Raw genomic sequence first — 15328 nt, 5'->3', positions numbered from 1 at the left:
GGCACTGCAGGGAGGGCCTTTGGAAAGGCCCCTTTTCCTTCTCTGCCTGTGGAAGGAGTTCAGGTGCTGGAATCCAGCATGTGATGATGATGCAGAGACCAGGGAATTCACTGGGAGCCTCGTGAATGGCAGCAGGAGGATGGCTTGCTCCTTGGAATGAGCTTTTGAAGGTGCCTGTGTGTCAGCCAAGCTTTCCTGGAAATGTTTCACCTCTGCCAGCTGCGATCAGGTGGGAAAACACATTTTCTTATCTTGGGACTGTGAAGGTGCTTTGCAAGTGATTCACCAGCCCTGAGTGTTCCTGACTCACTCAGGATTGAGGCTGGCTGTGCACAAGGTGTGTGATGTAGGATAAAGAAATCATGGAAAAAAAAACCACACGGAAGGGAAAGGGAAATCCCTAAGACTTCAACTTGAGTCCCTGAAATTAATAATCATCAGGCTGGAAGGATCTGGGTTGCAACCTTTTCTGAAACTGAATTTCTGGAGACAGGAGTCTTTTCCTTAATCACAAGAAACATGCAATAACTTTTTACATAAGGATATCAGTTAGGGAATCTGCTGGGAATGAGTGAGATCATTTGAGGTGGAAATAGAGTGTAAGAGAACTGTATGAGACAGAGCAAGACCAGGACAAAGTACAGCTGAGCCCACCTCTATACAATAAGTTTTATTGATGTTTGTCAATACAATCAAGTACTGCAGTTTTAGTTGTGAAGAGCAGGTCAGTTTTGGGTCACAAAGAGTGCATTTTAAACCAACTTTTACTAGGACAGTGCATGTAATAAGTATTTACAAAACTAAAAACCTCTATATACTAGGTTAGAAATGAAGATACTAGAGGCAAATTTAAAAAAAATAGTAAGAATTTGTATATAAAAATGCACATTGTAATGCAGTTTTCAGCATTAAAAATAGACATACCTCATCCAACCCAACCTTTTTTATTCTTGTGATTGAAACCAAAATCCCACGCGCTCACACACACGACAGAAAATAATCCTTTCTGCTGGCTAATATGTACTCAGTATTCCAGAAAAAAAAAATCCTTCTGGAGAGTGAACAGCCTCCCTCATCCTGTGCATCGTTTTTTTTTTAGCCTAACTATGTGCGTGTAATATCTTTGCTTTCCATTAGTGTGTAAATGTAAGAGGTTAAATAGCTGCAAGGGGTGATTATGGGTTTGCTCTGCACGTGATAGGAAAGTGGAATTACAAAACAGTATCTACAGCACAAACTTAAACTGGGGGTGGCTACAGTGAAGAGTTTGGTCGTTGCTTTTTGCCAGCTCGAACAAGAAGTTTGGAATGAAGCAGAACAGAACAAGAGATGGGCTGTAGATTAGGCACAGTATAAATAAGTTGCTTTGAGGAGCAGGATGAAGCTCCCACCAGGTGTGGCAGCTCCTGGCCCTGCACGAGGCTGGACCAGCTCAAATCCGTCTATTCTCCACAGGAAAGGAGACAAGTCCCCTCCCAGCATCCTCTCCTACCAAACCTGGGCTTGGAAAAATCATCTGAGCTTCCACTTTTAATTTAAGGGACTGTTCCTGCTGGGAAATAACCTGTTAGGATCACAACCCAAATGGTCCTGACCACATCCTCAGGAGTTAAAAATGTCCAGTGGGATCAGACACCTTCCAGCTTGAGCAGTTTCTTCTCTGCATGAAACTTGCAGCTTTAAGGAGAGAAATTTACAGGGAAAAGATCCCAGGGAGGGGACACACAGTCCCAAGAGGCAGTGCCCAGAGCACTGGCCTTCCAACTGCAAATTTCCTTCTTGTGTTTCTTAATTTCAGGGATAAGTGAGTTTTTAAAAGGAAGGCCTGAATGGCAAGAGGCAGAAACACAGGACAGGCTTGAGGAGAAAACAAACAAGCAAAACAAAAATAGGAAAAGAAAAGTTGTTTAAATATCTCATAGAGTCCATCTGAAAACAAGCCCAGTCCCAGTCTTGCTACGTTTCTTTGGCCATCAAACAGGCTTTGGGAAAATGCAAAGGTCAGAGCTGGTGACCAAATTTGTTGCTATTTCTCAGGGATGTGCCTTTGCAGAAGGACATGCAGTGGGATATGCACATGGATTGACTTCAGCAGCATGCTCCTGGCCTGGGATGAGCAGCATCCCTGTCCTGGAAATGGCAGTGACTGTTCTACTGTGTGAGAAAACCTGCAAAGCCACAGGATCTGTGTGGGGCAGTGCCATCATGCCTGGCCCAGAGCCCTGCAGCTCATGCTCAGGTCAGTAATGCTCCAAGCATTAGAGAGACAAAGTGGTAACAACAGGCAAATGTTGATTTCTTTAACCTAAGTCACAGAGTGGCCCCGGGGCTGGTGCCCTCTCACAGGTATTGCACTACACTTGTAAGTGATGTTCTTATATGGGTCATAGCACCGTGGTGAAATCACTGCGTGGAAAGTTACAACCAGCACTATTTTTTCTGAATTCCAAGATCCCCAGGGAGAGGGGAGACACCAATGCAAGAGTTCACACATCCCAGAATAGTGAGACAGGAAAAGCAAGTTGTCCATCAGTGGCACTTCCTTATGTCACACCAGCTGGCAGCACCGTGAGCTGGGCTTGCACTGCCATCCTTGTGTGGGCAGAGATACTCCTGAGGCCAAGCAAGTCTTTGGGCTGCAGAGACAGACAGGACAGGACCAGCCCTTGGACTTCCCAGCAGGTGAATGAAGAGAGCAGATCGTTGTTCATCACGGGGGTCCCAGCTTCCCTCACCGCCTTTGGAACCGGTCACGGCATCCTCCCAGGTACCAGTGCCTGGATGATTTTATTCCTAAAGGTGCTGGGGGGGAGGGTTAAAAATAATATTTACTTCTTAGAAGAAGGTGCTTATGCAAAGTGTTCCACTCTTTAGGATTATAAATCCAACCACACTGAATCTGGAGTGAATCGGACAGACTGCCCCAAAGCACAGTCTGGAAAAACAGGCGTCAGCAAGCCTGGAACTTGGGCATCTGATGGTTTGGAAGGAAATTTCTCAATCCAGCATGGATCCCTGCTGCTGTACGGGTTTGTGTAAGTGCCTGGGACCCTGCATTGGTTACCAACACATCACCATGACACAGCTGGAATTATTTATCGAGCATTCCAAATGGGAAATGAGGGCACTTGATACAGACCATGGGGGTCTGGTCTTCCTCTCTGGATCACAGAGCCAGATTCTTGCCATCCCAAGCGTGTTCCTGTGTTTGATGTCCAGTCACTGGGGTACTTATTCCAAATATGCTTTGCTGAGGAAGTTGCTCCCCTCCCTCCCTTCTCCCTCCCCCAAAAAAAGAAAGATAGATGGATAGATGTCTCCTTCCCGATTACCCTCTTGACTCATGGATCAAACAGCGTGAAGCAAGGTCCCATGACAATGTCTTGCGCGTTCTTCCCAGTGATTTTTCTTTTTTGTATTAATTTTTAAACACTTTTTTATCAAAAAAAAAAAAAAGTTTATGGCTAAAGTGAGTGAAAAGGAAGCCCAACGGCTGTTATGTGGGGCAGAGCAAGAACCCGGAGAAGGAGGAGTGAATGTATTCCGTGGAGTACAGCCCATTGGCCTGGTCCGAGGGCATCTGTACCCAGACCTGGTCGTTCTCCTTGAGTTCAAGCACGGCACTGCCCGAGGCCTGGTCCAGGTACCCCTTTTTGTACTCATCGTAGGTGTAGGTGGCTGGCACGTTGTTCTTATACAGGGCCACCCAAACGTTGGTCCCTTTGACGTGCACGTGGTAGGCAAAGTAGTAGATTCCGGATATGGGGCAGGTGAAGATCCCGGTGACCGGGTTGTAGCCGTTGTGCCCGTTGTACAAGGTCCGGTCAAACTTGACGGGCATGCCGGATGCGGGGAAGGGGGAGGTGAGGATGGCAGTGAAGGCCGGCGCGATGCGGGCAGCGAGCTCTCCTCGGCCGTACTGTGGCTTGCCCGGCTTCCCATTGCCCAGCACAGCTCCCTCCACGCCGCCGTCGGGCAGGTGCAGCCCCGCGATGCCCGTCTCGTCCAGCACTCCTGGCGCTCCTGGTGGCCCAGGTGGCCCCGGTGGGCCTGGTGGCCCGTTCAGCCCTGGTGTTCCCGGCATTCCAGGTGGGCCGATGGGTCCGGCCATGCCAGGCTCACCAGTCTTCCCTTCGCCGGGAATGCCAGGGAGTCCAGGCTCCCCTTTCAGGCCTGGTAACCCCTGAGGCCCCATGGGACCAGCAGGTCCTTGCAGTCCCGGGATGCCGGAGGGGCCCCTCAGCCCCGGCTGCCCCGGGATCCCACCGTCCCCTTTGGGTCCGGGGCCGCCCGTTAATCCAGGCACCCCCGGAAGGCCGATGAACCCCGGTTCACCTTTGGGGCCCGTTGGGCCGGGAGGTCCCAGTGACCCGGGCAGGCCCCTTTCTCCCGGCACCCCCGGCTTCCCTGCGAAGCCATGCGGGCCCTGGTCGCCGCGTATCCCCGGCATTCCCGGGGGCCCGCTTGGCCCCACGTCCCCCTTGGGGCCGGGCAGCCCGTGCTTGCCCGGCAGCCCCATGGACCCCGGCGGGCCCGGCGGGCCGATGATGCCGGCAGGGCCTGGCTCGCCCGGCTCCCCATCAACGCCGGGCTCCCCCTTATCGCCGATGGCTCCCTGTGCCCCGGGCTGCCCGCGGTCTCCTTTCAGGCCGGGCATGCCTGGCTTCCCATAGCCCGTGGGGCCGGGCAGGCCAGGGAGGCCGCGGATCCCGGGCTCTCCCTTCGGTCCCATGGGGCCCTGTATCCCCGGCACCCCCGCGGCGCCCGGGACACCGATTCCATCGATCCCGGGGGGTCCCCGCGGCCCCACAGGGCCGGGCTCCCCGGTGATACCCGGCCCGCCCGGGGGACCCATGTCGCCTTTGTCCCCGGGCGCTCCCGGCAGCCCGTCGAGGCCAGGCTTCCCAACGCCGGCGGGCCCCGGGGGCCCCGCGGGGCCGGGAGGGCCCCCGTTCCCCCGGGGCCCCGGTAAGCCTGGCTTCCCCACGCCGTTTTCACCCTTCATCCCTCGTTCTCCGCGGGGACCCGGCTCTCCTTTCGGGCCAGGCTCTCCCCGAAACCCGGGCAGGCCGGGACCGCCCTGGGGACCCGGCTTCCCATTGACAGAGAGGCCGGCTGGCCCGGGCAGCCCCGGCGGGCCGGGAAGTCCCCTCGGCCCTTGCTCCCCACGCATGCCAGGCTCGCCCTTGGCTCCGGGCATCCCTTTCATACCCGCCTTCCCGGGGAGTCCTGGGATGCCGGGTTTCCCAATGCCCGAGAAGCCAGGGGGCCCAGCAGGCCCAGGCTGGCCGTGCATTCCCGGCTTCCCTGTGCCCGGTTTGCCCGGGTAGCCGGGGGGCCCGGGAGGTCCACGGGGGCCAGGCTTCCCTGGCGGTCCTGGCTCGCCTTTGAGGTCCATGGGCAGCAGTGGCGGCATGTCTGTGGAGAGAGGAGACACAGAGTGTCACTAGAGCTGGCCGTGGGCAAGGAGTGTCCTTGGGATGTTGGAGTCTCTGAGTGGCCTGGACTGGGCTTGAAAGGAGACCCTTCCACTGGAACATGGCCACAGCAGCTTCCTGCACATCTGAGGGGTGTCCTGAGGCAAGGCCAAAGCCCAGAGTTCTCATTCCAGCTTCACATCCCTCCATGATGCCAGGTGACACCATGGAAGGTACCAGCGCTTGCTGTCAGCTCTGGCAGGGCTGTTTTGTGAAGAGTTACTGCAGGGTGGGTTTGGAGCTGGATTCAAACCTCCTGCTGCCTCGCTTCCCAGCGGCCTCGAAAGCACCGTGGGATTCAGTTGTTCCTGCCTGGGCTCAGCTGAGAGGATGGCGACAGTGTGAGCCAAGACTGAGGATAATCCCTCACCCCGTCCCACGAGTCCAGGGCCTTGGGAGACCTTTAATCCTTTTGGATTAAAAAGAAAACTCTTGGACATGTACTCCAGAGCCTGAGGAGGCGATGGATGTATGGGTTAGGCCATGCCTACAGTGCTTGCTGGCACAGCTCCCGAGTCCAGCAAGGCAGAGAAAAACCAAAAAGCAAAAAAGCTCTGGGGATGGAAGAGAAGCCAAGAGCTGGGAGGGAAATGCAGCCTCAGCTCTGTCCAAATGAGTCAGCCCAGCTGGGAATAGGCCGCAACCACTTGACATTTCAAGAATTTATTGAGGTCTTTTGCAAACGGATATAAGAAAGAAACTAATGGGCTGAGAGACTCCAAAGGCAAGGAGAGGCAGATGACATACCCACCACAGCTCAGCATGGAAAGCACAGACGTGAGCATAAATAACTCCTCGAGGCTGGCCCAGGCAGGGTGTCACCTCCCACGTGACACCAGGAAAGGGTGAGAAAGAATAAATCTGACAAACACTTTTTTGGGCAGTTTGAAATTAAGGAAATACTCGACAGTCACCCATACGCAACAATGATGAGAAATGCTAAAGGCAGAGGAAAGGGCTATGACATCTTGGGTGAATTTAAATCAAATCTGCCCGAGGGAGATCATTCCAGTTGGGAATAGCTCTATATAGACAAGTTCCTGGGATGGGGATGGATCCTGCCTGGGGTGGGAGCAGGATACAAGGTCTGCCAGTCTGGCCCCTTCAGTGAGCCAAGCTGGGCTTTGGGAGCACGGACACACGTGGTGCTGGGATCCGCCAGCACGGAGATTTCCTCAGTCAACGGGAAAAGCTTATGGGAGATTTGAGACACGTGAAAAGAATAACTGTGGCAGCAGCAGGCACAGCTCCCGGAGCATCAGAGGTGGCTGTGCCTGCCCTGAACACAGCAATTAGCTCTGGCCCTTCCCAGCCTGGTGCCACTGTGTTTTCCTTGGGTAATGGAAACATTTTTAGAGTTTATCTATAAATCAAAGCCTGGCCCACGTCCTCAGCTGTAGCTGTGGTCACTTGGCTCTCTTGATGAAGGAAATACTTGTCTGTCAGGACACTGCCACTGGATTTATGCAAACTTCTGCTCTTCACCCAGGAAAATGGTGTGGAAAAGAGGGCAAGGGAGCTGTGCAGTGCTGCACTACTTCTGGGGTTTGGATTCTGGAAAAAAATTCTCCAGTAAATGATTTCAATGTGTTTTCTCCCCCCACTTTTTCTTTTTAATTTTTAATTTTCTTGCTATGGTTTGAAATGAATTAGTTTTCTAGGTCATTTTGCATGGAATCAGAACAAGGATCTACAGCTGAGCCCACGAAGGAAGGAAAAAGCACACACACACTCTCTCTCACACAAGGCAGTGGAGAGAAACGCCAGGCGGGAGCTGCCAGCTTGCAGGCGGCCAAAAAAGCAGACGGGAAAACCAAACCGGGGCCGTCAGCGGAGAGAAACTGGGACACTGCAGCCCCACTGGTGTCCGATTTCAAAAGCCCATGTCTTACCACAGACACATGTCTCGGAGCTCTGCAGCACCAGCGTGGGGTTCTGTGCTCCCCTCAGCGCATGAACTGAGCTGCCGTGAGTGTTAACAGAGCCAGCTGGGGCAGCGGGAGGGGGACAGGGCAGGAATGACCCCTGGGAGCTCCCACCCGGGCACCACGGAGCATCCCACCTCCCGAGGAGCATGGGCACGGCCAGGTGGGTGCTGCAGCCCCTCTGGAGCTGTGTCCATCCCAGTAAGGACCCCTCCTGCCTGCAGAAGGGACCCAGCAGCGCAGAGCGGCCAGCAGAGGAATAATCCAGCAGGATGGGAAGTGGTTCCCAGCCATGAGCAGCCAGCAGTGGGTCTGGCCAGCACGGCCAGATGACACTGCAGGAAGGAGAGGTTGGCTGCTCTGTGGCGGAGCCTGGCTGAGCTTGTTCCAGAGCTGCTGCCAAGCCCTGTCTCGTGAGAGAGTTTCACAGGCTCACAGGGATGTTGTGTGGGATCAGTGTTTTAGCACCTCTCATAGTGTCTCCCAGCAGTGGGTGCCCCAGCACAGCACTCACTCGTGGGTTTACCTGTCTGCAGAGCCACTGACATGGTTTAAATTAAGCCAAAATAAACCCCCAATGTGCAAATCTCTGCTTCAATGTTCCGAGCATTTCAGCATTTAGCAGCATCTCCTCCCCTGAGCTCCCTCTGTGCTCTGGGGCAGCTAATTCTGAGCAAGAAAAGGTGTCTGGCACCCTGAGGAAACCTGTCACTCACCAGATGGCACCTGGAGGCTGGAGGGAACCCCCCGCCCCCAGCCGGGGGTCCCAGCCCCGCGGGCAGGCTGGGGCAGCCCGGGGGCCCCGCAGAGCTCCCCCCGGTCGGGGTAACCCGCAGGGGCACGGCACAGCCCTGCGCCGTCGCGGCCAGTCAGCTGAGCTCCCCGAGCAGGGCAGAAGGCCAGCAGGGATTTTCCTTGCCAAATTAGAGGTTAAGCAGAGATGGGAGCTCGGTGGGATCCAGGAGGCACCGGCTTCCCCAGCTGCCTCTGTGCGGCCCCACAGCCGGTGGCTCGGGCTGCAGCTGTCCCTGTGTCCCTCTCTCCTGTCCCCCACCTGTCCTCTCCTTCCCAAGGGTTTTAGAGGAGTAATGTCCAGGGGACTTCTGTGCTCTGCCGTGCCCCAGTGTCCCCTCAGCCTGGTCTAACCTGGTAGAGCTTGTCCAAACCCCTCCTTGGCCCAGCCTGGCACACTCTCTGCTGTCCCCACCATAGGCAGCATTGCTCAGAGGCAATGCAAGACACTCCCATGCATAGGAAGAAGGGAAAAAAGAAGGGAGAACAGCAGGAAGAGATTTGAATCCAGTCCCACCAGCAGCTGAAGTGTTCCTGTGCTACGCTGGAAGGTTTTGGCTCTGGCTGGGATTCAGGGAGCAGCTTTACAACAGCTGGGAAGGGGGCAGGGACGGGGGGGCTTGTAGCACACTTCGGCTCCAGGTTTTGCTGTATGTTTTCTGACACATGTGCTGGGCTGAACTCCTGATAAGCCATTCAGCCCTCCAGTAAATCAGCCACCGGTGGCCCAGCCTTCTCCAGTTTCTTCTCCCAGAGCCAAGACTTCAGCTCCTGGGAGGGTCCAGGTCTGTGACAACCCATGGGGAGGCTCCGGTGGCTCTTCCCAAGGGCCAAGCACTGACCTGGCAGGTCTGGATACCCGAGCCCAACAGTGCCCCATCCCGTAGTGGTGCCAGCACTGGGGTGGGTGCAGGAAGGGCAGCTGGGACAGGGGATTACAGAAGGCTGGGGGTGCTGGAGTCCCAGCTGTGCAGAGCAATGGCCCTGGTGCCTCTGCCCCTCTGGGTGCACATCACTCAGTGGGGAGTGATTTAACACGTCTGGAGTTTCTGTCGCTGCTCTCCGAGAGAGAAATGTCTCTCTCCTGCTCTTCCCTTGCCAGGCTGAGTCTCAGTTCCAGCCTTGGCACTCTTTCCTTTCCCAGCTGGTGCAAAATGCAGACAGGGAAACGGAATAGGTGGAGGAGTGAAAAAAGCCTTGCCAGGACAGCTCAGGTTTAACAGCGGGGAGAAGCAGAGACGGCGAGTGCTGGGGCTTCTGTGCCTCCTGCTGCTGGGGATGGGCAGGAGGGCAGGAGCCAGAGGCTGGAGGGTCCCCTGCGTCCCCTGGCTCCCAGACCAAGGTGCCCTCCCATCCCCAGCAAAGGGCTTCACTTCCCTGCTGAGCCTCTACCCGTGTCCACCCTGTCCTTTTGCACTGAGTTAAAGACCCAAATGACCTGGTCATGCTTGGCCAAGTGTTTTGGACAGCAGCACCCTGAGCTGTGCCAGGTGGCTTCCAGGAGCCTGAAGGGTGGAGCGTGACAAGTGCCCAATGACTGTGAGGTGCCGTGTCCCCTTCCCACTGCCCCGTGTCCTCGCACAGTCCCACAGCGTGCATCCCTTACCCAGGTACTGCCCTTTGCCTTCACGGAACGGGGGTCCCAGGGGTCCCTTCACCATGGGCTGCATGTACTTGACTTGAGCGTAGCCCCCCACGCCGCCTCCCGCCGCCGAGCCAGGGCCCATCACCATCACCATCGTGCCCAGCATCACCAGCAGCGCCGCGACGTCCGGCAGCATCCTGCTCCCACGGCTCCTGCAGACAAAGAACAGCGACATTGGGTACACACCCCCACCTCACTTCCCAGCTGGGAGCCTGGGAATGATCCCCGTGGGAGCGGGACTCCCTTGAATTTGCCTTTTTGTGGAGCAGATATCCTGAACGTGCTGCCCTTCCCGACACACCACAGCTGGGAGATGCAGGGTAAATACAGTTTATAGAATAGAATCCCAGAATCACTGAGGTTGGAAAGGACCTCCAAGACCATTGAGGCCAACCTGTGGCTGATCCCCACCTTGTCACTAGCCCAGAGCACTGAGTGCCACATCCAGTTGTTCCTCAGACACCTCCAGGGATTGGGATTCCATCACTTCCCTGGGCAGCCCCTTCCAATGCCTGACATCCTTTTCCAAAGAGAAATTCTTTCTGGTATCCAACCTGAACCTCCCCTGGCACAGCTCGAGGCTCTTCCCTCATCTTGCACTGTAACCAACCATGGAGATGCCCAGTGGAGTCTTACAGAAGCTGCCCTGAGTGTCTGTGGTAACTCTCACATCCCTTATGCATTTTTAACAAATATAAGAGGTGGGAAAAAATGCAGATGAGACCTGCAGCTCACCGAGCCCATCACTGCTGTGACATCCCTCCAGTGATGTCTCACAAGAGCCATGGCCCCTGTTGGAGGCACAGGCTGCCACTGCCAAGCCCTGCCTTCCCTGGGAGTAGGGAAGGGTGCCGAGCCTCCCAAGTGGGTGCTGAGCCTCCCGAGTGGGTGCTGGGCCTCCTGAGTGGGTGCTGAGCCTCCTGAGTGGGTGCTGAGCCTCCTGAGTGGGTGCTGAGCCCCCCATGTGGGTGCTGAGCCTCCCGAGTGGGTGCTGGGCCTCCTGAGTGGGTGCTGAGCCTCCTGAGTGGGTGCTGAGCCCCCCATGTGGGTGCTGAGCCTCCTGAGTGGGTGCTGAGCCTCCTGAGTGGGTGCTGAGCCTCCTGAGTGGGTGCTGAGCCTCCCAAGTGGGTGCTGAGCCTCCCGAGTGGGTGCTGAACCTCCTGAGTGGGTGCTGAGCCTCCCGAGTGGGTGCTGGGCCAAACCCACGACGTGGGAGTCAGAGACTTTCTGTGTTTGTGGCTCAACTGCGGCGCTTCGCGGGCAGCGCCGGGAACTCGCGCGGAGGACGAGGGATGGGAGCAGCAGCCTCAGCCTTAAGTGCCTGTTTATTTAAAATAAAACCCCTTTATAAATACTCTCTTCCTCCAGCAACCCTCCCTGTCAGCTCCACGTGCGGAGCTGCAAACAGATTGATTTGCAATGAACATTTATTTTCGGAAGCTTAAACAACATGTGATACCAAAGAGCTTTTTGCTGCTTTTCCTTCTCCTCGCAATAATTGACCTGTGGTGGTTATTAATGAGAATTAAGCTCCTGGCCTGTCCTGCCAGGGAGCAGGGGCAGGGCTGCTGCATGCTGGGATTTCATCGGAATTTCCTGAATCGCTTTTGCTGAAGCAGCAGTGGAAAAAAAAAAAAAAAAAAAAAGGCTGCAGCCTAGAGAAAAAACAACCCAAATTAAAATAAAATTAAAGCAAATTAAGTCAAGGGAGCAGGGAGCCCTGGCATGGGATTGTTCCTGATGCCACAAGGGCTTGGCAGGTTTTTGGAGTCTCCAGGGATGAAGCAGCCTTGACAGCTGCTCTTGTGCCTGGAGAATGGTCTGGGAGTCAGCTGAGGGCTGGAGGGGACAGGGACGGCCCTGCCATTAGCAGCACGGTGGACCCTGTGAGGATGCAGGTGGCTGTGGCAGATGCTGGAAGAGGAGCTCTGCTCTGCCCATCCCACCAGAGCCCAGAGCCCAGAGCGGTGCCATTCCCACTGGGACACCCGCAGCCGTGGCTGTGGGTCGGGTGGCACTGCCAGGGACAGGGGTGACAGCCACCCCCGGCCTCCTTGGCAGCACGGCCGGGGCCTCGCCGGCATTATTGTTTTTCTGTCTTCAGGGTCGAGGAGAGGAACGCTTCTTTTTATGAAGCATTATTTTACAAGGATTTGTTTAAGGGGAAAAGAATCCTATTCTAAGGGATTGCAGCTGTAAAAATACAGTTTCTGTTAAATAAAAGAGGAGAACAAACTCCTGAATCAGCTATTTACTTGTTTTCCTTACCTGGTATGACCCCTGTGCCTCCATCTCTACCTCCCTCCCTTCCTAGCTCTCTCCTCTCCCACCTGGGCTGGATTCACCCCTGCTCCTCCCCTGCACTGGGCTGTTTTCTCAGGATGCTGCCATGGGAGCAGCACCCTGGGGTGGTTCAGCCCCTTGCTGCTGGGCACTGCATCCTCCTGCTGTGAGACCTCAGCCTTCAGAGAGATGTGGGATGCAGGGAAAACGGAGCCAGAGGGAAGGGAGAGGGAGGACAAGGGAATCTGACCAGGGTTTCATTGTGTATTGGATGTGAAACTGAGTTCCCTGCTCTGTGTTCTGTCACCCCCTTGATCCAGCTGGGTCATTCCAACAGCCCAGTCTCTGCAGAGCAACAGAGCCTGGCCTGAGCCCCCAGGTTCGTGTCCCTCAACACAAGGGGTCTCTGGTGCTGTGCTGTCCCCCCCAGCCGTGCCCGGCACTGGGGCAGGAGGCCTCCTGCTACCCGCACTCTCCAGGCAGTGATTTAATAACAATAAAATGGAAACATCTGGAGTCTCATATGATGGATAAAGTGTGCACAACGTGCTTGTGGAGAGGCTCTTTCATGCTTGAAATCTCCTGTGTTATGAGCTGATAATTAATCACACGGAGCAGCCACACGATGCTCCCCTCTCGCCTGGCAGGTCGTGAATGGTGGCAGATCCATCCTGTGTATGGGGTGGCTACAGACAGACAGGGCTCACCTGCCCATCCTCCTGGGGTCACCTGCCCGTCCTCCTGGGGTCACCTGCCCGTCCTCCTGAGGTCTGGGGTCAAGAACCTGTTCTTGTATGGCCAACAGAAATCCCATGAGATTAATTTTTTTCCCACTTGGAGCAAGGGAGATGCTTTGGGGGTCCCAATTGTAGCCCCTCCTGGCTCACTCCACTCTGCCTGGGCACTGCAGCCACCAGGCTGGGCACTGTCCAGCCGAGCTGCTGTCCTTCAGAGGCAGCTCCAGCCCCCCCAGCACACTCCAGTACGACCAAAACCATCCCTTGACGCCAAGCCAGGCCCAGCGAGAGCTGCTGAGCCAGGAGGGTTCAAACAGGGGCAGCACTTGAGGGGTCCACGCTGTTCTCTGGGGATGCTGGAGCAGGATGGGGCCCAGCAACCCCACACTGCTCAGCTCTGGGGGGAGCAGGGCCCCGACCCCTGGCACGGCTTCAGAGCCGCCGCCGCCACGCTGACGGTGCGAGTGTCGGCTCCCCTGGCAGGCGGCGAGCAGACGTGTTAAAAACCCTTGGCACGCCATGAAAGCACTGGGAACAGGGAAAAAATCTCACACTTAAACCATGAGAAAAGAGACAAGAAATGTCACCTTGTTCTTGCAGGAAAACAACCAGCCTGTGCTGCCTCCGTCGCTCCGGAACCGCTCGTGGCTTGTGCTGGGCAGCCTGGTGAGCTCCCAGCGTGTTCCTGGTGTGCTCCTGGCCATTCCCAGTGGAAGAGGGCTGCTGCCCCCCACACTGTCCCACTCTCCCCACAGAGCCCATGTCAGCACTCCCATGCCTGTGGACTGGGCAATGTTCCTGTGAACACCATGGCCCCGCTTCCCCACGGACACGGCCAGGGCTGTTGGCTGAGCTGCAGCTGATTTATGGCCCCTGTTACTTAAATATTAATGAAGGACCTGGCCGGCCCCACGCCTGCTCCCTTTGAGGCTAATTATTTTTTAAGTCAATATATGTGATCCACGGGGGATCTGCCATTGTGACTGAAGGTCGGCACAACGGGGAGCTTGTTTAAACCTGGCAATCAAAGCGTGGTCAGTTTGGGGCACAGCGTGTGCTTTCTGGCATTCACCCCAGCTCCAGCCCCACATCCACCCCAGGGCCACACCAGCCCCAGAGAGGGGCTCGGGGATGAGGCAGGATGGGGAATTTGATGCACTTCAACTGCATGCCCAGGCTCACCGGTGAGGCCTCATCCCATCCCCGTGCCCATTGCTGTCCCCATCCTCTTCCCCCTGCCCGAGCCTGTCCCCATTCTGTGCTCTGGGATCACGAGGCACAGCCACCACCTCTGGAAGAAGCTGTGGCAGAAGCTGGCCCCGGGCTGGGGGGAGCCGTGGGAAGCACCTCGCACTCTCCCGGGGCGGGGGGATGCGGGAAAGGGAAGCACCGGGAGCAGCCGGGAGTGTGGGTGGGCTGGAGCAGGCGGGCTTGGCCGCCGCCGTGTCCCATCGAGCCGCTCCATCCTCCGGTCATTTACAATAAAAAATAAAGCAGGGAGGATTTCCAAGCCCAACACGGGGCTGGCCCGGCTCCAGCGGGAGGTCGATGATTTGCTTTGCGCTACACATGCTTTAAAAATAATAATAAACCGAGTCAAAAACGAAAAGTGAGCTATGAAGAGGGAGAACAGCACGTTGTTTCCGCAGGCCGGGCTGCGAAAGCCAAAGGCATCAGGGAGCAGCTCGGCTGAGCAGCGCCGGAGCGCGGGGGAGACTTGGCACCAGCCTGTCCTTAACTGCGTGACACCTGATCCCGTCCAGGGCTGCTGTACGAGCTGCCGGACCCGGAGCCGGAGCCGGAGCCTCGCCCGCCAGCAGCCCAGGGAACAAGAAAACATTTTCCTTGACGAAGAAAAAACACCCCACCCCATCTGCAGGGACCTGCTCCTGCACACAGTGCCCGCGCCTGGCCCTGAGCGGAGCGGGATAGGCACGGCATGGCATGGCATGGCATGGCATGGCATGGCATGGCATGGTACAGCATGGTATGGCGTGGTATGGCATGGCACAGCCAATCATGGCATGGCATGGTACAGGATGGTACAGCATGGTACGGCATGGTACAGCATGGTACAGCATGGTACGGCGTGGTATGGCATGGCACAGCCAATCATGGCATGGCATGGTACAGGATGGTACAGCATGGTACGGCGTGGTACGGCGTGGTACAGCATGGTACAGAATGGCACAGCCAATCATGGCATGGCATGGTACAGGATGGTACAGCATGGTATGGCGTGGTACGGCGTGGTACAGCATGCTATGGCATGGTACAGTGTGGTATGGCATGGCACAGCCAATCATGGCATGGCATGGCATGGTACAGCATGGTACAGAATGGTATAGCGTGGTACGGCGTGGTACGGCATGGTATGGCATGGCACAGCCAATCATGGCATGGCATGGCACAGCACGGCACGGCATGGCATGGTACAGCATGGTACGAAATGGCACAGCCTAGCAGATC

General features: G+C 56.1%; 1 protein-coding gene across 1 annotated transcript; it reads right to left on the bottom strand.

The window, feature by feature from the left end:
- Positions 1-45: 45 nt before the first annotated feature.
- On the bottom strand, positions 46-9975 carry COL8A2 (collagen type VIII alpha 2 chain). The gene is made up of 2 exons (XM_041479386.1): positions 9801-9975; positions 46-5418 (listed from the first exon to the last, which is right to left on the bottom strand). Exons 1-2 carry the CDS (start codon positions 9973-9975, stop codon positions 3497-3499), a joined length of 2097 nt encoding a protein of 698 aa, XP_041335320.1. The 3' UTR covers positions 46-3496.
- Positions 9976-15328: the final 5353 nt, after the last annotated feature.

This window comes from Pyrgilauda ruficollis, unplaced genomic scaffold (assembly GCF_017590135.1).
Source record: "Pyrgilauda ruficollis isolate IOZ18807 unplaced genomic scaffold, ASM1759013v1 scaffold48, whole genome shotgun sequence".
Lineage (NCBI taxonomy): Eukaryota > Metazoa > Chordata > Aves > Passeriformes > Passeridae > Pyrgilauda > Pyrgilauda ruficollis.
Note: the sequence above shows the minus strand (reverse complement) of the source record. Positions and strands in the feature narration are given on the sequence as shown.